The sequence below is a fragment of the Rissa tridactyla genome, chromosome 11, assembly GCF_028500815.1.
Source record: "Rissa tridactyla isolate bRisTri1 chromosome 11, bRisTri1.patW.cur.20221130, whole genome shotgun sequence".
NCBI lineage: Eukaryota > Metazoa > Chordata > Aves > Charadriiformes > Laridae > Rissa > Rissa tridactyla.
Window position 1 is genome coordinate 16,228,498 of NC_071476.1, and position 23,685 is coordinate 16,252,182.

General features: G+C 37.4%; 1 protein-coding gene across 1 annotated transcript in view; it reads left to right on the plus strand.

Moving 5' to 3' along the window:
* Positions 1-23,685, plus strand: part of TENM2 (teneurin transmembrane protein 2) — a 1,855,021-nt gene that overhangs the window by 1,355,002 nt on the left and 476,334 nt on the right. The window contains exon 18 of the mRNA XM_054217271.1: positions 23,406-23,681. Coding sequence (XP_054073246.1) covers positions 23,406-23,681 — 276 coding nt within the window. The remainder of the gene's footprint in view (positions 1-23,405; positions 23,682-23,685) is intronic.

Below are 23,685 nucleotides of genomic sequence, written 5' to 3' on the forward strand. Positions count from 1 at the left end.
GAAAACAAATATGATGGTACTTTCCAACAATGAGCATTTATTTACTTAGAATGGAAATTTTGGTTTCAGAGCTTTTTGATTAGAAGGGAAGAAAAGCAAAGAGATTATTAACTATGAAATTATTCAGTACTTATTTTATTAACCAGTAGATAATCCAGGGCACTTAAAGGTGCAATTCTTTTTTCGTCTTTTTAACAGGTCTGTAAATGATAATGAGCTTGTCCTGATGTGCATGCTAATTTGTGGTGAAAGGTGGTAAATGAGAAGAGTTAACGGAGATTTAAAGTCTAAGGAAAACAACTTGAAATGCATCTACTTCATCTTTTATGTAGCTGAAAATGATAAAGTGGAAGAAGACAAATACTCGGTTGAACGCTTAAGAGTGAAAAACGTATACATTTTAAGTAATTCGTAGGTCTTTTTCCTGAAGAGAACAAAAGCTAAAATTGTATATGTCGTCCTGATGTAGCGAATCCTATTTAAAGAATTATGAGATGTTTGGATTTTGTTATTTTTTGTCTTACTCTAACTCACATGTTATACCATTGGGATAAATTATGTTGGTTCATTCCTATTTTACAGACACAGTGCATGAGAAAAAAAGATTAAATGAGTTGCTTAGGGGCATGAATAACATTGTGAGCAGAAAAAGGAAAAAAAAAATCTTTGCACTTAGATTAGTAATCCATTTTTATTTATATTAGCTAATATTTTCACTGTTGATTTCTTTTCTTCCCTGTCTATTGGCTATGTAGCATGTATTCTTAACTAATCAAAAATTATTTTGATTTTAAGCAAACTTCTCTGATTAGTGAGACTTCAAGCCATCCATCACAAGGGAGAATTTCACTTCAGTTGGTTCTGTGTGTTTTGTCTTCATCTAATTTCCTGGTGTTTCTGGCAAATACATATTGCCTTTATCCATCACAGAAATGTAATAATAATTTAGAAAAATAAAGCTTAGAGTGCTTTATTTGTTGTTACGAAATAGAATTTAAAAATACGAAGGTGAAGTCAAAGACGTGCTTTTACTGGGTTTTATTAACATAGGAATTACTCATGTTCAAGCAGTTTGACAGCTTTATTAATATAATTTATTTAATAAAGAAGTCTGACACTGCCAGATTGGGGAGAACAAAAGATAGTCAAAGAAATGGGAAAGGCAGGCTTCAAGAGACATAATAGTGGAGGCTGAGTTGAGGACTCACACCTTGGAGATGAACGGTAAAATTAAAGGAGAAGAGAATTAAAGGTAGAAGGGAAGAAAAAAATGAGCTGAATTTGCCAAAAATGTTAGGAGTCATCTAGCTCTGACTTATAAGCGGCAGTAAGATTTCAGAAGTCCGTGATAACCATGTCTTTCACTGTGAATCAAAGTTCATTTTCTCACTGTGGTGACTCCCCCAAAAATGGAAATAGTACTTGACTGAGTGTGTTTTAAGATGACTTTCGCCTTGCTGGCTAAACCCAATATTCGCTGTACAGTATCTTTTCCAGAGATAGGATATTTTTGTTGATTCCCTGAGTGGTATTCTAAATGAAAATTTGCCACAGTCTCCATTACAGTAATGCTCTCTTACTTATTAGTGTCCTGTGGTGTCAGGAGATCTAATCATAAATCAGCTTTCCGTTGGGAAAAGGCAGCAGGCAAAACGCAGCCCCTGAGCTGAGCATGGATGTCCTTGCATCATGAGGGAAGGAAAAAGACAATGTTTAACATGGCATGGATATGGCCCCTTTCACATTTGGAAGCCCTAGCTCAAATATTTCAGCCACCCTCTTGGTCTAAATCTGAGGCGTTTTCATTGTTCTAGTAGATGATTGCTTTTGTGGGTGAAGTGCAGAAGGAAAATTGTGTTTCAAGTATGCTGTTGTGGTCACTTGAGTCGTTGCAATACTGGTGGTGTTAACAACTTATATTGCTTGTGCCAGTATAATTTGCAGTCCCATGTGCAATATTTGCAGTGTTTAGCAAAAAATGAAGTAGCGAAGACTTCCAGCCTGGCTTATTCAGATTATTCCATCCTTCTAAGCAATCTAAATCTTGCATGGCAGGTTTGCAAGGTTTCCGGAGCTCCCTTCCTTTTCTGTCTGGAACCAGACCCTTCACGGCATATGTAAGTGGTGTGTTGGGGATCATTATTTGTGTTTTCTGATGAACTAGAGTGGAATTGCGCAGTTGCTTTTTCCAGTCTTTCTTATGCTGAAATTGTATTTTCCTTGTACTTAGAGTCTTCCAATGGACAGGGCTAAGACTATTTCAGTCCTGACAACAAATGTGATATACCTGTTCCGAATATGACTATTTCGACACTGCATTGCTTTAAAAACATATGCACAATGTGTTGCCAGTTAGGAAGTTAGCCTAAATGTGACCTTCAAGTAAATGGTTAGTTGGAGTGAAAACTAATCTTATGGATTCTTTTTATTTTTTTTTTTTTTTTTTAATGCCAGGGTTTATTTTAATTCTAGAGCAGGAGTGAAAGTTTACACAGTGCCTGGTAACGTTCCTCCCCACTTGAGGGGGTTGCAGGTAAGTGGGAAGAGGAGCCAGCTCCCAGCTTCACATGGGTGCAAGCTCAGCTGGACTGTTCCTGTCAGCCTCTTTTAACACAGCGGATATTGCCATACATAAATGGGATTCAAATCAAATAGAAATGACCTTAGATTTTTTTTTTGTATGAGTGTAATTCACAAAGCTGAGTCCCTGTAAACTCCTATTAAATTTTGAAGTCTTTTTTTTATATGTATGGATGCGTAGAGCATTACTACCCTTCATATTTTATAATGGGAAAATGTATGGGGAGATAAAACCATAAGCTGTAAATGATCAAGCAGTGGCAGGTGAGGATTTTGTTTCCTACTTGATTCACCTCCCTTTCCCTTTTTCAGGCTGAGAAATCAGTTAGAGGTGGCTCGAGAGCAGAATATCGCTCATTGATAGGGAGGATTTTGTGGAATTTATGGAGGGAAACTGAAAATGTGCTTCACCAAGTAAGGAAAAACAAGGGGAGGAAGGAGAGTAGACTGAAGTGTAGGAGTAGACATGTCTTTACTTGGATCCATCCAACCATTAAGAAGTGCAGATTTCAGTCCTACTGGGCTTTAATTAATAGGTCTTTGCTGTGAAAAGTAGACTTGTGAAACAAGCGGTTAGCAGGTCCAAAGGAAACGGAGCTAATCTGACAAATATTATCTCTGTAGGCATACAGAGAAATAAATGCTTTGTTGTAAGAAATATACCATAACTAATTTGTGATCTTCCTTGGTAAAGCAACAGTCTAGGGAGGTCATTTTTGACTCTCAAAATGAGTGCTGTGATCATTACTGCTTATTGTGCTGCAGTTCACAAGGCTCGTTTCCTGATATAATTTTACTTATAAAAGAAATGGAGTAAGCTATTCTTGAAGTTTGCCTAATGGAATAAAACAGATATCATGTTCTTGAATTTTGTAGTGTTACCAGGGTCTACCTATAGTTATACTAGAAGAAGCAATTAGGATCCTTAATAATTTCATCTTGATGAAATCTCTGCCACTGAAGCTTGGCTAGTAAACACTTCATAACGCTTTATTTTTTGTAACTGAAGACGGTGTTCTGGTTGCCTGGCTTTATAGCTAAAGTAAGGCAAGACTCCAGGTAAACTATATTGACTATAACTGTATCATGCAAATGAGATGAGGGAAATTTACCCCTATATGCTTGTTCCTTTACAATACATTTAAAATTCTTTTAAGAGGAGTAAAGATTGAATTTATTCTATTAAGAAATTGCATGGTGTATTTTCTCTTTGTGCTTTCTTTTTGCAGAATATTTTCTCTCTGCTCTTTCATATTTAGAACATGTTTGAGTTTGAAATGGAAGCCTAAAGGTTTTTCTGACGAATTGCTGGGGTCTATTAATTTGTATGGTTCGTTTGTGCTCTCCATAGGAAAGCTGAATTTGCTGGTGCATACTCTGGTTGTGTCGGAAATGCAGTTATATTTTAAAGTGATACCTAGTCCCTGTGATATTTTTTCTATCATTGTCAATGTATTTGGAAGACTGAGTCTCTGTAAGGTTGAAAAGAGTCACTTTAGGAAATAAAAATAAATTGTATGTAAGAAGTTTGTGAAGGGAAGCTTCAGTGGCTGGTGAAGGCTGTCACAGGAGTGCTGAGGGGAGGAGAGGAGCTGTTTAATACCGACTCTTCCTGTAGCCTGTCAATTTATTCATGCAGTGGACCTTGCAAGCCCAATCCACAGATGCTATTTTCTGCTCCTTACTGAATAAAACTCAGTGCTGGGTCCTGAGTGTAAAGATTAATTAGTCAGTGAGTGTTAAAGGTCTGTTAAAGCCATTATGGCGTCTGTCCGTAGAGACAAATAGAGGCTATAAAACATTGTGTTCGAAACCTAATTTTACATGTGTATTTTTCATTAATAATAATGATGGTAGTAATAACTATGGTCTTTTTATCCTGAAAGCTCTCAAAGGACTAAATGCATAGTGCAGGGCATACGGTGTGGGAAGGATCATGCTTTCCATCACTGAAATGCAGGCTTTCTGAGGGCATCCTTCAAGTTAAGTTGAGCTCAGGTTATTGTTGGCCATTGCACAGAAAGCTGTGCAGGGCAGGTCATCCAAATAAGCATTTTTTATCCAAAACTAATTTTTTCCTGAGTTGAGGGTACTGGAATATAGATACATTACTTTGTTGAAAATGGCAAGCAAAGAAATGCATGCAGTTATGCACTTCAAAAACATATTATTCCAATTGGTTGCCAGCTTTCGAATAAGCTCTGAGTTACAGCATTGTTCAATGTTTGACTATTTATCGGAAATTTGTAGCTAATGTAATAATATTTAGCTCTGTACTAAGCTGCAGCTGTTCTGTGTGTACTGAAAATGAACGCCTGCATTACCGGCAGCTTTAAAAGTGAAGTGCTCCTCTTTGCATGTTTTGCAGGCTTCTGTGGGGTTTGTGGCATTCATGTGTAGGTTTTTGGTTTTGTTTCGGTTTTCAAAATCTGGTGAGGGTTAAGGCAATTCAGATGAGCAAACTGGCAGATATGACCCCTCTTTTACAGTTATAACTGTTCCAGTATGTAAAACTAGAATTGCTATAATACATGTAAAAGTATTTCTTCTTTTCTTTTCACAAAACGAGATTTAAGCAGGGAGTGAAATCCCTATAGATGCTTCAAAAATACATTGTGGATTTGTTTACCCCATTAAGTCCATAACATAAGCCTCATTTACAAAACTTAAAAGGCAGAATGAAAACTGAGTCTATATAATTCTCTATCTGGTTACAAATGAGGAAAAAAAAAAAGTTAACATGACTGGAAGGGTACTTCCTCTTCTAGGCTGGACACTTGTATTGTCTATAGTATTTTCATCACAGTGCCATACTTGGATCAGAAGATCCCAAGATACATTATACCTTTAATATAGAAGAAAAAGGATTGTGTTTTTTGTGTCAAAGAAATGCACTGTCAGGTTGGATTCCCAGATGTTTATGTCAGAATCCTTTCCAGATTCCTTGTTACACGTTGACATCTTAGGTGATTTTAAGTATTTGTTGGTTCTCTCAGGTAATGGAGGGAAAGGCTCACATTTCAGTAGTACCTACATAAGCGTTCTGGGGTTTCTTCCTCTCTTTTAAATTGTCTAGCTCCAGCAGTTTTTAATGGAAGTCTAGTTCCTTTAGGAACAACAGTAAGTAATTGTTTAAACTGTTGTATTGATGTCAAACGTGGAAAGCACGGACGAGAGACGGAAAGATGATGATTTGTTGAGCAGATTTCCAGCACAAAGATAACTACATAAAAATAGACAGAGATGATAGCTGATTTAGTGTTTATGTTAAATGAACCTATGGTTCAGTAAGGAAAGGGTATTACTGGAGGGAAGAAAAAATTTAAAAACATAGTGGCTCTTACCAGATTTCTAACTGCAATTCCATAATTAATTACCAATTATACGAATGTTTTGGAGCCTCCGTGAATAGTCATAGTAGAGGTTTCAAGAATTTAGCGCTCTCTCTGAAGAAATTGAATTAATCACTCACTTTAGCAATGTATTTATATTAGCTAGTGAATGAATGAAGTCAAAGGGCTAATAGATCTAGTGAGTGAAGCACTTGCTTTTCAGCTGTAGGTCAAGCAGCAACTGCAGATCTCGAAGGAGCACTTATCCTGGAGACAACTTGGTTTCTGTGCGCTGAAGTGACTGACAGAGCCAAGGGTATGACTGACAGCTGTGCTTTTTGGACCTCATCAGAATGCCTAATGCTCCTTGAAGCCCTAGCAAAATATTTCACATCTTGTAATGAAAGCTCAGTAATAGAGGTATAATCTCTTAAAATAACATTGGTTTATAGTAACACGCTTTATTTCTAACATCGTTATCATCAAAAAGGATTATTTATTTTAGGGTCTAGTTCTTTTTTGAAGTATCTAATTTTACTATTATGTCTAATATGAATTAAATTGCATAGGAATTGTGAGTGCTGCAGAAGATCTTGTGAAGATGTTCAGTAATTCAGAATATTTCAGATGCCTCATTTGCCTTTCAGTGTGACAATCTATCACTGGAATACACTGGAATAATACATGTGCACTGGAATAATACATGTGTTAAAATTAATACTTGTGCATGACAGGTTTTTCAGGTATGTGCCAAGATGCATGCCTGTAATTCCTCAGTTGTATGTATGATAATGATTCCTCGCAAATTTTCAAAGCAGTTACAAACAGTTGCAATTTGGGCCAAAGATTTTTAATTTACACAGAAAGGGCAATCCGTAATCAAAAAATTGCAAAATTGGAGAATGCCTGTTTATTAGTATGCCTGTTTATAGTCATAAGCTTTGATTTAGTTTCCGGCTTTTTCAGCACTTCCTCATTTTGCTCATGAGTTTGTTGCAATTCGTGTGGGGTTTTTTTCATGTAAATATGTATTGCTTACTAGCGGTTAGAAAAGCCAGTGCAGGCGATTGACATTTAAGATGTGAATGATCATATAAATCAGAGAAGGAAGAGTGCTGACAATATATCAGGCAGGGTCAAAATGCGTTTGCAATTTGCAAACAATAAGTAGCAACAGTAAACAACTTTAACAATAAATGTTTCAGAGGAAAAAAATAACGTCTTGGTAATCTCAGTCACTGAGGACTGAGAAGAGGCAGCAATGTTCTTTGTAGCTGGATGGTGAGACCACATTGGGGCTTTTCCATTGTCTTAAGCTTCTACATCTCCCTTTCAGCCTTTTGCTGCAAAACTAGGCTGGAATGTTTCATTATTTACATGTAATACAAATTCAGTTCTCTTAATATTTAGTCATTCCATCACTTCATTGTTTCACTGTATACTTTTTTATAGATATTGGCTTTTCCATTTTTATTGGGAAAATAAAAATATTTTTGAGTGCATTTTGAACATCACAAATGAAGCTATTTTTTCACTGTTGCTATTTAAATCTTAATGATGTATGTATTATTGCATAAATCATGTGAATGGCTCATGTCTAACATTAATAATAGCACTACCATTAACAAAAGAAAGCAAAGTTGTGAGTGGTGGATCTGGTATACGTTATGTATGGTTATTTCATAGGGAGTAGAGACTAACAAAAGCCAGTAATGATGTATAATTTCATGCATACAGTATGGCTAGCAAATAAAGTGCCAGAAGTCGCATCTCAATTTAGGCAGATATTTGCTGGATTCGTTCTAAGAACCTCCACAAATACTACAAAGGCAGGTTGTGAATATAACATTGTAGGGTAGCAATTTATTACACCATAATTTTGTTTATAGCGCTGCTGATTAGCAGTTTCACTGTGGTGGCTTAAAGCTTGACTTTTTGTGGAATAGACGTTTTGTGGAATAGCAATGGCCAACAATTACACATGCCATAGTTTCTGTCATTTTCATATGGGTATCATTTATAAACAGCAGTATCTGAATTAGCATTTCAGAGGTTTTTCAGGCTAGATGATTTTAACTCTCCTTCTCGCATGAAAGTCTTAATCTCCTTCCCAGCACAGACCTGTGAAGTATAGGAAGCGACTACAGGGGGTCTGTACCTGATAAGTGTGCCCTCTAATGAGGGTCGTGGCAGCAAGGTGGACTTCCTTGGGGTGATCCCCTGACCTCGCCCCTCTCCCCTGAGGTGAGGTGCCCAACAGGTAGAGCCCGGCAGCAGAGGGGTCTGTGCCACAAACGCGTGAGATGCAGTTTTGCAGTCAGGAGCTGCTTGTGCAGACATCAGAGGGAACTTGGGAGGCTCGGTAATGGACTAGGCCAAGCCAGAAGGGCTCTCCTCTTTCTTCCTGAAGCTGTATTAGTAATAGCCGTTCCTGAATGACAGGGAGTGGAGCTATTACTCCCAAGCTCGCCAAGGGGCCCTGTGGATATGCAGGCCCCTGCGGGAGCAGGGCACAGTACCCGCCTCAGCAAGGGCCCTCTCCGGCTCCAGGAGTCTTCCTTTGTTTGCAGATCCAAGGCCTGCATTGCCATGTGAGTGATAACTAGATAAAATATACATCTTGGCTTTGGCCTCCTTTGAAAGGTTTAGATGCCGGGGCCTGTTCGTGCCTTTGGAATCAATCTTTGACATATGTCACAGTCGTTAAAGTAGGTATTAATACAAAATAATAAATTTGTGTAGTGTTCAACTTTTCTGTAGCTGTCTATCAGAAAGTTCTGAAGTGGATTTCTTTAAAGACTCCCTGTCTCCTGAGGAAAAGGGGATAAGGCAGTGTGTCCCTGGACAGGATCTATGACTCATTATGTCAATCAAACTCCACTTCAGAGGGGAATAAAGAGATTTGTATCTCAAAGCTGTGCATAACGACTTCTCGGCTTTTCATTTCATATTTATGAGCGGTTTACTTTGAAGTGTTTATCAGGCAATACGCAGAAACATGAGAGAGCATTGCCTGAAACCATGTTCAAGTGTCTAATCTGTTAAATGCTTGCTGAGCAGGCTAGTTCATCAGTGCATGCAATGCAAAAAAGAGAGAAAAAAATAAACTTTCTGGGTTTTTGAGGTTTTTGAAGCAGAATCTTTATATTAACAATATAAAAAGGATTAATAATGCCGAGCATTTTGAAATAAATGTAATATATGAAACTTACAAAAGTTGGCTATGTTCTGTGTTAAGTAGATAAATAGTTCTTTGCTTGAAAGGAAGCTTGACAGTACTTAATACCAAAACTATACAGTGCCACATCTGCTCTTAAGACAGAAGTATACAGTGACCACAAGATCCTCACTGTTAATTTTGAAGGCTTGAGGCATTCATAAAAGCAGACTTCCGTAGGGTTCTTTTCCCCTCTCCAAAAAGAGCAATTTGCTGATAACGGAAGCGTTAAAAGCTGATAAAAGAATAGCAGTGGCATTAGCCTGCAATGGAAACAAATTTTCGGCAGTATTACCCATTTGCTGTGTGCTGTGCCTGCAGTGGAGCTCTGAAGAGGCAAGTATTGTTAAATAGGTCAAAGATAAAAAGCCAAAATTTCAGGTAAAGTAGAAACAAAGTGACAGTGTTTTTCTCGTTGTAATATAGCTCCAGTGGGTTAGCTAGAAGTGAGCGTATGCCCGATGATCGTTGTTTCTGTTCCCTGTTCACAAGCCCTCTGAAGTCAGGCTTTACTAATTATGGCTAGATGTGAGTGCTCAAAACAGTCCGATGAGATGGGGGACACAGAGATTGCAGTGCTCACAAGAGCACTCCATCTCCAGCCTGCAAAACCCCATCGGAAAATTCTGGTATGTATGTGGTCAATGCACAATATTTCCTTGGGTAAGTGGTTCCTGAGGATGTTCAGTACATGGCGTCCATGCATCTTATCCTGTATTTAATTTTAAAAGCAACTTCACTTTAGAGCTCATTTTGAAACATATTCTTAGGTATTGGTAATTTTTAAAAGAATGAACAGGAATACGTTTTGTTCAGTGCTTTATTTTTACCAGGCTATCTTTCATACCATTTTATCATTTTGTACAGATTATTTCTGTTTTGAAAAAAATGTCTCTTTCCCCTCTAAAGAGAACATGGTTGACTCTGAATGACTTAATTTGTGGGTCTCTCATTTTGGACTTCTTAAAATCATCCATAAAATGACTTAGAGGACCGCAGTTGATCAGTACTGTACACTTCTGATTATCTAGCTATAGATTTCTCTTTTGACTTTCCAGATCAGAAATGCTTAGAAACTTTGGGGCTGTTCACTGTTTTAGGTTGAGGGTTCTTTCTTCTGGCTTTCTCATTGAAGGGTAAAATGACTTTCTCCTTGATTACATAGCCATGCATGTTGTTTGCCAAATTCCCAGTTTAAAAAAAAAAAAAAAAGTGTACCAAAAAAAAAAAAAGCTATAAAACATATGCTGTGTTCAGTTTCCATGACAAAAGAAAGTTGTAAGAGAACTGAAGCTGAGAGTAGTTTTCCAGCATGTATGCCTGTTCCCTGTTCTGAAGTCATTAAAAAGATGACAAAGAAGAAAACAGAGCAACAAATGCCTTTGAGAACCACAAATCTGAAATTTAAATATGTGTGCTGGCAATTTTTAATATGCTTAGCTGAATCAGAGGGTCATCAGTCTGAAAGGGATGGATAAATACGTGAAGTGTCCAGAGCCTGTCATGGTAGCTTACGCCACCTGACACTACTGGCCAGCTCAGCTCGTGCTCTATCACACCGGTAATTAAGAAAACAATCTTTTCAGATAAGACAGTGACTGAAAGGCCACAGGCAAGAGATGTACAACAGTACCACGGTATTTCTGTCAGTATTCACGTAGTGGAAAAAGAGACTGGGAGCAGAATGGGCAAGCTCTCTTCCAAGCTATCCTGTAAGCAGGAGGGGAGATGTTTTTCCATCCCTAGTCTTCAGTGCTGTCCTTACCTACTCCATACTCCCTTTCAAAATAAACCAAATTGTAGGCTGAAAACTGCCTGTGACTCCCATGTAGCCAAAAAAGAAATACATGAACTAGCCTAACATGCTTCTTTGCAAATGGTTGGTAGATTAAGAAGTGTGAAATAGTGTGAAGATTAATGAATAATCCAGTCTAATCTCCCAGTTGTTAAATCCAAGGAATTCTATAATTGGAGTCTGAAAAGTAAAAATAAAAAATAAACAATAATAATAATAAAAAAACTTAATGGCATCATATGACACCTAGGTATACTTGACCTTTATCAGCGATGTGAATTTATCATTTCACCTGAACTGCAAGGCACTTATGAAGCAAGGAAAGGCACTTATGAAGTGAGAAGATGCGTGTGTTAAAAATAGTCAGATAACACAGCCTGCACAGACAACTCTCTCTCAAAAGAACTGAATTTTGGTCTGGCTCTCTGTACTATTTACCGTGTTATCTCCTAATAATAACACCTCACTAAGATTTTGATTTGAGACTTAAGACTTTTAGTGCAGGACTAAGCAACAGAGAAGGTCTAGGCAGTAAAATGCTTTTTATTGCAACTGGTTCTTGCATAGAATAGTTGACTTAATGGGGGGAAATCAGTTTTTTAAAATCGATTCTTAAAAATCAGGCTCAATGGTTTCCCACACATAAAAGAAGATTTGACAAAATCGTAGTTTTAGTGGAGGTATCTTGATATTGCCTCTTCAGAGGATCACACACTGTTACCTGTTAAACTCGGTGCTGAAGTGATGGCTGGAGCTTAACTTACTGCTTGGCACATTTGCATCTCCATTCTGTTATTAACCAAATTAAAGTCAGTGCCAGCAGTCCTTCAAATCTTAGTCAAAAATGGAAGGGAAAGGACAACAGAAGGGCAACAACTGGCCCTCTGGTTAAGATGGAGTTTTATAAAAAAAAGACACAGTTTCAAAGAGCAGGAAGTTAGAATAAACATAATCTATAAGCTGTTTATTGGCACAAACCACAAATCTTCAGTTCTGTTCATTGAAGAAGAAGGGAAAAGTAAACTAAATCAAAATTAGAGCACTGGAACTGAAATTCTAAACCACTGGAACAGGCAGAAATTTAAGTAAAACAGAGAAACAGATTGCATTAACCAAGCAGAGCTGTGCTGCTGATGAAGGGAGAGAATGTCGGAACAGCACGCGCCTCCCAGTGCCACGGCCCAAGTGCGATGGGCTAAAATTAAGATGTTGCACTTGGGTATGTAGACTAGCAAAAAGAAAATCAGAATAGCAGCGTGTTTTGTGTGTGTGGAGAATGCCACTGTAGGGAAGGAAAAGAGGTGCATGGAAGGAGGTCATATTTCTTACTTCCATAGTTCTGCAGAAGCCTGGTAAAACCAGTGAGTTCCAGCAATGGAACGGATGGATGCACTGCACTGCTGCCTGTAGCGTTGCAGCTGTTGTACGTGCCAGAAAGGCCAGGATGCCCTCAGTTTCTGTGTTTGCGATTGTATATGCAGTTTAGAAATTATAGTCATTGGTAGACAAAAGAAATCCCATATTAAGGGTATATGTTTCAGCTGTAGCAAAGTTCAGGACCAATAGTAATCTGAATTGGTGCCAGCTGTTCTATTTATAATACCACAAGTGACTGGCTGTGAAAATAACTAATTATTTTACTAGGATTAAAAATGAAAAGCTGAAAGCAGTTTATAATTCAATCAAACAAATAAAGACGTTTCCTGATCTCTTCATAAAATGAACACAAGTGATGAATAAAAGAAAGTGTGGTTGTGTCTGTTACTTAGTAGGTGTACTGTCCCACCGAGTTTAATCTGTTTTCCTTGATACCTGATTAGAATATATATATCTCTTTCTTCAAAATTATGGTGCTCAAATTATTTTAATTTCATTATTCTTTAAGTCGTAAAGTTTATATGGATTTGTGTAATACGCTTTTTCAATTCATATGGTACTGCACTTGAATTGTTTGGATTTTTTTGGGAAGCTCTTCTTTCCATTTTAGATTAATTCCTTATCAGTCCTCAAAGTCATTGACATTGGTCCACCGACTGTCCTCCTCGCAGGATTAGAAATGCAGAGTTAAATGCATCTCTGGCATTTCTAAAACCTGTTATAAGCAACATCATTCAGAATGTGAACACACAAGTTCTGAGTCAAATAATGGTCTAAACTTCTTTTATTCTACTGTACAGAATACAGTTTACATTACCATTATTTCTGGGTGATATGATGTTTACAGCGAAGAAGCACCTTGTAACTAAACAGCTGACAGCTGCTAGTGCTAAGAAATCTTTATATGTGCCTGGGGACCTTCATAAAATATGGAGTATCCATGTTCCTAACTTGTGAAGCAAGGTATAAAAGAAAACAATTAAGGTTTCGTCTGTGATGACAGCTGATTCAGGTTTTTCGAGAGTTCCCAATTAAACAGTTATGAAGGTATGAAAGCTTATTACCTGTGACTTCTACTGTTTCTTGAGAGCACAGCTTATTTATCAAGTCATGAACAGTGGTTTACTTTTTACGGCTTTTAAAATCTTGATTTAACAGTATACAAATAAGAAAAGGCTTTTCATGAATTCAGCAAATTATCAGCAGCTAATGTATGCCCTGCTAGTTTCCTGTAGATTTTCATAGAAATCTTCCTTAATACTTTAACTCAGATTTGTGTATCAATGAAGATTAGTAGCTGTACAGTGATTTTATGTAAAAATACTCGTATCTGTATATTTATGGTCAACTGAGGTGGGTTTTTTTTTCTGGAAAGCAAGGAGAACTCATTCTCCTTTTCTGACATAACTCAAATGCTTTTACAACAGAAGACCAGCAACTTTGTGAGCTAGAGTAGAATGCAAACGCAAAATACCTTTTTCTAGATTTTTGGATTATGTGGGTACCATGGTCTTATTATTGTAATTCTTTGTGCCAGGTGAACCTAACTGTACATTTCAAACACGTATAGTCTATACCGATACTAAATGCTAGCTCTTCTCTGTTGCGATAGCACTTCATTCTCTCCTTACGCTATCTTTAAAACTGACTCTGCTTTCAAGTTTCGTTTTCTATGGAGCTGTAGTTGTTATTCCTTCATAGGAAAATACTATGTTAGTGTGATAGGAGATGATATCAGGTGTTGAGCAGGTTGTTTAATATGGAAAAACAATTTGAAAATAGTTCTTTCTGTGTTCTTGTATGGTAGCTATCACTTTAGGTACACAAATATATTATATTCTTAATCTTTTTGGTGCTTCTGTGGTGAATTTTATTTAAAAAGTCATGATCCCTAAAATGGAAACAGGTATATAAAAAAATTATTCCATAGTTTGAGTCATTTTGGACTGAGGATAGAAAATACGCACTCTTAACTTCTTTTCATAAGAGTCCATCCAAAAAACCCCAACTGAACCCCCCTCCAAAAGCCACTGTTACTTTGATGGTGTTTTGACTGGAGCTGGCCAGTTTACAGCAAGAACATCATTACTTGCCATGAAGCTTCATGTTCTGTTCTTTCTTTGCTGCTTGTAAAAGAAAAAGTAATAGGAACTAAGTTTTAGTGATTGATAACCACGTTCTGGTTGGATTGTATCACAGTACATGGCTGTGAATTGGAACAGGTTTTATCCCCCCAAAAATGCACTATTTGTCACTGCAGAGGTACGTTAGATTATTTGGACAGTTGTGTTAGCACAGTGTTCTTTTCTCCATGTTACAGATGAAAAAAACAGAATTTGTGCTGTTTTTCCCTTAGTCACAGTTTTTGTGGGTTGCTTTCCGTCTTTTCTTTTTAATACGTGGAAGTTAGATTCTGCTAGTCCTCAGCACTGCACAACAGCCCAGTTGTTAACTTTGTACTTTTGGGAATGTATTTTGGCGTGAGTAATGTGGCACAACTAATTTCAGAATGCTAAAATGTCTACTGTTGCATCTGCAGAAGCACTTCCAGTCTTGTTCGCACAGGAAAAAAGTGCATTGTTGTAGTTTTAAATGTAAAACATTTCTCATGTTTTCTTGTCACTTTAACAAAAAGTGCAGAAAATGAGATTGGAGTTGTTTTATATCACTGGTCATACGTGTGGTCTTGCTAGACAATAAGTATCCCTAAAAAGAGCAGATTTTTTTCCCTTATGCGGGAGGTTGCCCAGGGAGCCATCACTGACATGCGACATACTTATGCAAATACAGGTATGCATTGTGCACGTTTAGCACACAAAACCCTGTGGATTTTTAATTTGATTTTGATCACAAAACAGTCATTGCCTTCTAAATGATAGATGTTACATTTCATTAGAGATAAGTAGATATACAGAGAGGCCTAAAGGTGCTTTGAGAAAGGAAGATCTTATTTGCATGTTGATGTGTCGTTTATACTTGAGTTTATATACGTTTCTTACAATAGCACCGTAAAACTTTGAGAGATCGAACTATTTAGGTTGAAATTTGCCATGAATTCTGCCTACTTCGGGTTGGTTTGTTTGGAGACAGGACGGAGGAAGTATCTGACTGGTTCTGAGAATGATGCTAGAGAAAATACATTCTTTTGCCTGCAGTGAAAATATCACATGACCACTGTGTCAATTAAACTAAAGTATCTCCATCCTTTGAATCAGAGATTCCAAGTTTGGAAACTCTTTCCCTGCCACTTTTCCCCTGGAGTAACTGGGGTTTGCCTGCAGTTCGGCTGGAAGCTTGTACGGATGCCGAGGGGCTGCTCCCGGCCAGCAGGCTCGGGTCTCGGCAGGGCTTTCCCAGCGCTGTTCTTCCCGCGCTGCTGCCAAGCACTGGCACGGGGGATAACGGGGGAGGCTCAGCCCTGAATTTGCTTCCTCCTGGCACTTAGTCAGCGAGGAGGAGGAGAAGGAGAATGCAGGAGGGCGAAGCAGCAGAGGAAAGCAGAGCGATTGCTTACAGAATTGCATAGTTCTTTTCCCGTCTCCTTCAGGTTTTAGAATGGACACATCTGTAGAAATAGCACATCCCTTTGTAATAAATGAAACTGCTCTCCTTTTACCATTCCTCAGTGCTTGGAAATGTTGTAATACTTACAATAAATGAAAGACTGCCTGAGAAAGTAAAATGTTAGCCTGAATTACATTTTAACCTGGGCCGTTTTGGGTAGATAATAAATAATAATCATGCTTGCCACCTAGCTCTGTCCTCTTGTCCTCCCAAATCTGTTTTTGTCCTTAATTGAGATTGGCATTTGAGGAGAAAACAATAAATGCATACTTTGCCCTGAAGCGACATATCATTATAAAGAAGTTCATCACCATAAGGTGATGCCAGAAATATAATTTTTAGACGGTACTTGTTCTGCCAAAATCAGTGTGTGCTCTGGAAAGAGGCTGTTCTATTCTCCCTTTCCTTAGTTTAAAGCTATAAAATGGGGATGATAAAAGCTCACCTCACAAGGAGGTGAAGATAAATAAAGTAGTGTTTGAGATGTTCTCAGAGACTACATTCAGCACAACCATAGGGAATGTGTATGAAGTAATTAAAAATACTGTATTCTCTATTTTGGTACATAAAGACTGGAAAAGGAAGGTTAAAAAAAAAAAAGAGCAGGTCCAGTCACTTCACAGAAGGAGGAAATTTTACTGAAAAAATAGAATATGATCACATAACTGAAGATTATATAATATTGTGAGCTAGAGTGAAATCTTATTAGATGCCTGGTTTTATAAACGTTATAATTTTTTTTAAGTGGATATGAATCTACTGTATTAACACTGTCAACAGACTTATTGTCAAAAAGAGAAACATCTGTATGCTGGCATTAGCCTTCGGGATCTCCGAGTCAGAAAGAAGCAAAGCAGAAAGAGGATTATGAGAAAGACAATTAAAGGATTTTACTGTCATTGATGAGAGGAGCTAGAAAATATATTTCAAATTCCAGCCACGTGTTGTATTGCGTGTGTGTATTTCTGTTTGTTGCTTCTAGTCAGTTTGCTGCAGAAGCGACCAAGGCTGCCAGTGTTTCGCTTTTAAGAAAGCCGTTGTGTTTCTGTTAAATTTCAAAAATTGTTGTCTGCATACTACTGTGTTAGTATTTGTAATAAAATTTCACAGAGCACATGTATGTTCTAAATTTTAGTGGGTATTACCGGAGGGGGTGTGTGTATGTATGTATGCACGCACACACAGGCTGGGTCGCAGCACGTTGCAGATGGGTATCAAGACCTCTCTGGTATTGTCGTACTTCTCAGTAACATCTATAAAGCATTTCCTCATGCCTTTGTTACAAATGTGTTCTATGAAAGGAGGATTTATCATCGTTAAGTGGTTAAAGTTCACATTCACTTAGTTGTAAAATGTTTAGCTTTCCTGACTAGCAATACCTGGAACTTAATAATCTTAAATGCAAATGTCATCTGTGAATCTTCTCAGTAGGCAGCAACAGAAACATGTAGGAAGCCCTGCTATTGTTAATCCCCAACTATAGATTTTAAAAACCTAGAACAAGGTGTAAGCTTGTTCATTATTATTATTTTCTAATTTCTGAGAAATCCATTCTCTGGTACATTTAGTGTTTGGTCAGCGGAGAGTTTGTTCCACAGGAGGTTCCACTGCCCCTTCCTTACGCTAGTAAAGGGCTATTACTAGGGAAAAATGGATAGAGAGTTAGGAAACAGGAATGTTAGGAGAGTTGAGGTAACAGTTCAGTTTATGTAATAACGTTTGTGAATATTAGAAAGGGGAGGAAAAGCTGGCCGATAAACCTGCTGCAGGTTGATGAGTCTCATGGCTAGAGGGGCTAGTGTGTGTATCTCCTCTTTCTTACCTGGCCTCCCAAACCACGGCAGGTTTCCTCGACTTGGAGGGATCACAGTGAAAGAAGAGCTTATCTTTTCCTTGCGCTTTTCTCTTTGAATTTGTGCTTTCTTCAGAAATGGAATATTGCAGTCATTGTAATATCAATGATGTTAAGAGAGAGAGTTTTCCAGGCGTGCTTCATGCTGATATTAAATTTGCCACAGTGACTATTCATTGTGATTACGTGATTAAAATTCCTGTATGTTGCACAGAAAAGATACTCCTGGTTGAAGTATACTTAAACCACCAGAAAGATGCAGTATAAGATGCAATATATTTTATGATGGTGTATCAAGGGTGGAGGGGAGGGGAACATTTATAGAAGAAAGGGCTTACATTAATATAATTTTTTTCCAAAATCTTAAATAAAATAGTAGAAAAGCTTCGAAAATACAGGAAGACAGTAGTGTATCCCTCAGCTCAGGTCTGGAGTCTCAGTTTGGAGTATCTGGTAGCGTAGAATTAGAAACAAAAGTAAGTAAAACATTTTGTAGAACGGGGTCTTTAACCGTGAGAAAAGAATAGTATTGAAACAGGTGAAACACAAAGAAGGATTAAAAAGGGGACAGTTGTTTATCAGGTAAGGAAGATGAGTAAAAAGGGTAAATGTTAAAAAGGTGTACAGTAAGTAGATTAAAAAAATCAGATTTCCATCATCTGTTCTCCTGTCATTATAATGAATGCATAAAGAATTGAGGAAAACTAAGTGTGCATCAGAGTTTGTTAAAAAGAACGACCTCTTCATATACCACAGATTGGAGCTAAATTGTAGTACTCGTGCCAGCAAAAATCATTATAGCTATGAACATAACAAGCATTTGAGAAAGGATGGAACGTCTTAAATAAATGTATTCTTGTTATCCCTATTTCTTGTAATTGATTATAGTAGCAAAGAATCTAAGTGATGTTATCCTTTTGATTTTAGACTCAGCCCAGTTTTGAACTGCTGATCTAGTGTTGAAGGCAAATTTATCATAGCTGTGCATTAACTGGTTTCAGATGTCTTCCTCTGAGGCATCTTGTAGTGATCACAGCTGGATTAGATTAATCTTCAGAAGGGCAATTCGTGCAATTTGTAACTACCCGAATGAGACCTCTGCCTAGAGGTTAGGTGAAAATAACCCTTGCTTATATGGTAATGCTTTCTAGTCTTAGCTGAGATAACGAGAAGAATTTTACGTAGTTGAATTAAACACAGTTTTAGTAAGTATTTATGTACTAAATAACTTTAGTAGTAAATTTCTGTAAAAGAAAATGCACTCAAAAGATAATAGAAGTAATGCACTAATTAAAAGGAAAACATCTTTTCTGCACTATTGAGAGACTGTTCACAGCATGTAGATTATGGGCAATGATGATCAAGTACATAACATTATATTACACTTCTAAACTAGTATACTGCTGATCTATTTTTGTATGAGAGATTGCATGCACCTTAAGGCAGCAGCTGGTATTAACTGCTTTTCTTTAATGAGAACGATCTGGTGATTTCTGCAGGTGGAGATGGAGGGACTGGGGATGGAGGCTAGCAGGCTCTGTTGCGTCTGAAAAAGCAGAAAACCTTGTGACTTCTTTTTTTGTCATGTGTTCCTTGAATGAAACAGGTTTCTTCGTTTTCTACCAATAAGGATCTGATGTTATTAATCTCTTTTCACTTAGTGTCACCAGCGATGTAAGAGATGCTACAAGAATCTGAAAGAAAACACCCTTAAGTTTTGAACGTGCAAGGATAGATTCTGCCTGCACATTTCAGTCCTACTTTGCAAGTGAAGTTTCAGTAAAATGCAGTTACTTGCAACTGCATGCGAGCCCTAGGGATAGAGTATGCTCTGTAATACTGTACGAAGCCATCCATCTGCCTTGACTGCTAGTGCTACTAGTGCATTGTAACTCATGGACCAGGTTTCTCTCTGTGAATGCACAGCAATATAATTTGAATTCCCAGGGGACGGCAGGCAATAGGTACTGCTGCCCTCCTTCCTTCACTTTGCTTCTAGGAGGTCTTGATTTGCTTGATCTCCTAATCATTTAAAGAGCTATAAGGAAGATACTTCTTGAAGGAGACACTAAATCTTAACCCCAGGCCAGACTGTGTCTGTATTTCCTTGCTCCAGCTCATAGGTGCTGTAATTTCTACTGGCAGTGGGGGTGAGGAAGGCTGCATTGATCTTGGTGACCTTTCTGTCATCGGGATCCCATGTGGAGTATTCTGCCAATATGAGTGGCTGTGAAATGAGTTAGATATTTTCTCATTATTGTGAGACTATACTTTATTTGCAAGTGATAGTAGGGGCCTTTCTGCTATGAATTATTGGATAAATGATTTCTCTGCATCCAGAACTGTGTTTATCCTCTGTGTGAATTTACAAGGGTGGTCTACTAATGCCATTAATGCTTTAATGCGCAATAATGGCTGAGCAAATAAGAGAATATTATACTAGTGAAAGCAGTTAATATGTTATTCAAGAGATGTGGACAGTTTCATTTTAGGGAAACGAGGCACGTAGGAGAATATGATCCAGATCAAGAAAAGGTCTAGAAAACATAACTATAGTGTTTCTGTCTCCTCTTCCTCAGATTTTACAGTAAATTAAGGGCTATGAAGATAGCAGGAAGTGTAATATATATAGAGAGATACATTTTATATAGATACATTTTTATATATTAAAATAGAAAATATATATCTGAAAAATGCTTTTATGTATGCGTATATAAGATCTATGTGTGTGTGTGTATATATATATATGTGAAAAACATTTCCAAAATATGTTCTTATGTGGAGATCCATGGTTATCCAAGGACAAGTGATTCTGCTATTACATGCTACCTTACAGAACACTCTCAAATAATATTTTGCAGAAGCAAACACTGAAAATTAATAAATAAAAGTAATTTAGAGTCTACGAGACAAAAACATTGTTTTGCTAGAGATGGAAATGTCTAGAATATTTCATGTCTGTCATTAGGATGCTTGAGACTTTCTGTAATAAGACTGTAAGGAGATTTCTGAGAAGCAGCACAGAAAATCCTTTCCCAGAGGCTCAGAGGCTGATTCCATTTGTGTTCTTGAGCTGATCTGATCCTCTTCTCAACTTTTTTAAATTTGGTCAGTTTTCAGATCTTTTTCTCCACGTTTCTGGAAGATGCCAAGTTCCCAAATAATAAAACTCAAAATGAATGAATGAATTCTGTGAATACAATATTTTCCTTCCCCTTTCAGTGCCTTTGCCATTTTCCTCAGACAAATAAAGTAAGAATGAATTTCTCTGAAGATTGCATTTTGCATCAGATGTTATAGGCAGATTTTGACGTCGAAACAGGATGCTAATCAGAGTGAAATCATCTGGGCTTATAATGGCTGTTAAAACCCACAGAATATCATTAAAATGTTTTATTCTGTATGTAAACCAACTTATTTAAGCTAATATATTCATAATTGGTGTGTCTTTGTAGAAATTTATGCCATCAGCAAACAAGGAAACAAAAACCTTCACTTTCATGATGAGTTTGGTACTTTTAGCATGTATCTAATGTCAGCATGCACTCTGTGTAGGTCAGAAAGTGTGGGGCTAGTAGGCTTCAGTTCACTCCCTTTTTTATATGTATTTTATATTTTGGGTTGATTTTGACATGTTTGTTTTTTTTTTAAATGAGTCTAAGGTTAGTTCGATAATATGGCTAAAACAAAACTAATCAATCAAGCTGTTTTTTTGAAATGTCTTCTACTGAAATTACACGTGACTAAAATTTACATTTTCTTTAAAAGTTAACGTTGTTTCATCTGTCATGATAGAGCTCTTATTTAAAAAAAAAGGCAAAAAATCTCTTGACTGAAGTGCACTTGAGAAGCTCATTTTTAGGTCTCTTCAGTTCATTGCTTTTGACTAAACCACAAAATTTCTGATTACTGGAATAAATATTAGAAGGCAGGTTAAAATACGCTGCTAACTAGGAGGGTTCGGGTTTATTTGGTGTTGATGAGCAAGCTGACTTTTTTAATGTCAGCCTTTTTATATTCCTTTTAAACATTGCCACTAAACGCTTCATTTCTTTAGAAGCATCCAGTCGGTGATGCTTCTGTACCTGATGCTGTTGGCCACTCTCTTGCTGCTGGCCTGTGTCCTGGTTGTCCTGGGGGTGAGAGAGCGCAGTCTCCTCCCTCTCGCCACGCTCCGTGTTGCTGTCTAGCTCTTGCTGGGTGAAGACCCACAGTAGTCTTCCAGTAGAAGTCGATCACCTTCCTTTAATTGGTGATATCTAGGAATGAATGTTAAGTATGGCCCAGTTTTACTTTGTGTAGATATGTGCATACATCCCATATCCAAAAAAATACTTTAACGGCTAGGTGTGAGACTGGAGCGGGCTGATGGATGAACCAGACCGATTTAATCTGTGAAAAGGAGTTGTAATGCTTTAAAAAAAAAAAAAAATCCAGTTAACATCTTATGAGTAGAAGACACTTAAGTGTGTTTTTTTTATTTAGTGTATGAACTTCCACTGTAGAGCTTCATCCTGATAAATATGTAGAGGAAGAGGAAAAAATATAAACTGCTTTTGGACAAAATAAAACTACCATTTTAGAAACACAGACCACAGATTTAGTTCCCCTGTGAATTAAGAAAATAATTAAATGATTGGCAGTTATACTGACAATGACTTCAGTCTGTCTTTGTTCTTCATTTTTAGCACAATGTAAGGAAGCTAAAATCACTTTGCTTTTCAAAACCTTTGAAAACTTTAGAGACCAGTGAATATTTCCCTGTATTTTTTTTTACCATCCTGTTCATTACTGTAGAATACAAATACATAAGCAGAAATCAGCCAGTAAGTCTATACTTTCTGAGAACCCTGGGGGACTCCGTCTGCTTTAAAAATGTATGAGACTTTGTCCACTGAATCGTTATGTTTTGACATTGTTCCTGAAAGTTTTGCCTCTAAACGCAGTGACCTCCTGATTTGGTGTGCGCACTTTCTTCTTGAATATGGTGAAAAAAGGTAGAAAACAATTGCAATGATTATGAGGTCTGTCTTGATTTCTATAGCAGATATTAAACCACCAATCTCACCGAATGTAAAAGTGCAAAACTGGTGACAAGGTTTCATGTTGCATCGCTGATAGGTTTGCATTCTTTCAAGTCATCCTGATGTGTAAACTCTGTTTTCCCAAATAAGTGTTTATTTTCTATGAAATAGGAAATCATATGAAAATTAGAATTAAAAATCCTATCTGTATGGAAGACTCATGTATGAGAAAATTCACTTCATAAGGAAAAATTCATCTTTTTGAGTAACCAAATCCTCAGTTTCAAAGATCATGTTCTGGTCCTACAAATAAAAGGTTAGATACATAATAAAGCAGGTCATGTCTTTAGGATTTATCATGAGCTTTACATTAGTCACATACCCAAGCGATTTATTGTTTGGGGCCAAAATAGTAACATAAAATTTAGATACCTTTCCTACCTTTGTTTTGTGTATTTCATCCATTTTAACTATATTCAATACCTTTTAGTTTAGTCTTACTAGATCTGTGCACCAGAGATCTCTGTATGTAATTCATTACGAAGGCTTGGCATACAGCATAATTAAGAGAAATTAAGAAGGTCTGCTATTTTCAAACTTAAAATAAATCCCCTAGCTTTTAAATTATTTATCTTTTTCTTTTTTTTTTTTGATTGCCCTCTAGGAACAAACTTTACCCTTGCAGAACTAGGAATCTGTGAGCCCTCTCCCCATCGAAGCGGCTACTGCTCAGACATAGGAATACTCCATCAAGGCTATTCCTTGAGCACCGGCTCCGATGCTGACTCCGACACGGAGGGAGGAATGTCTCCGGAGCATGCCATCCGCCTGTGGGGAAGAGGGATCAAATCCAGGCGAAGTTCCGGTCTGTCAAGTCGAGAAAACTCAGCGCTCACACTTACTGACTCCGACAATGAGAACAAGTCAGATGAGGAAAACGGTAG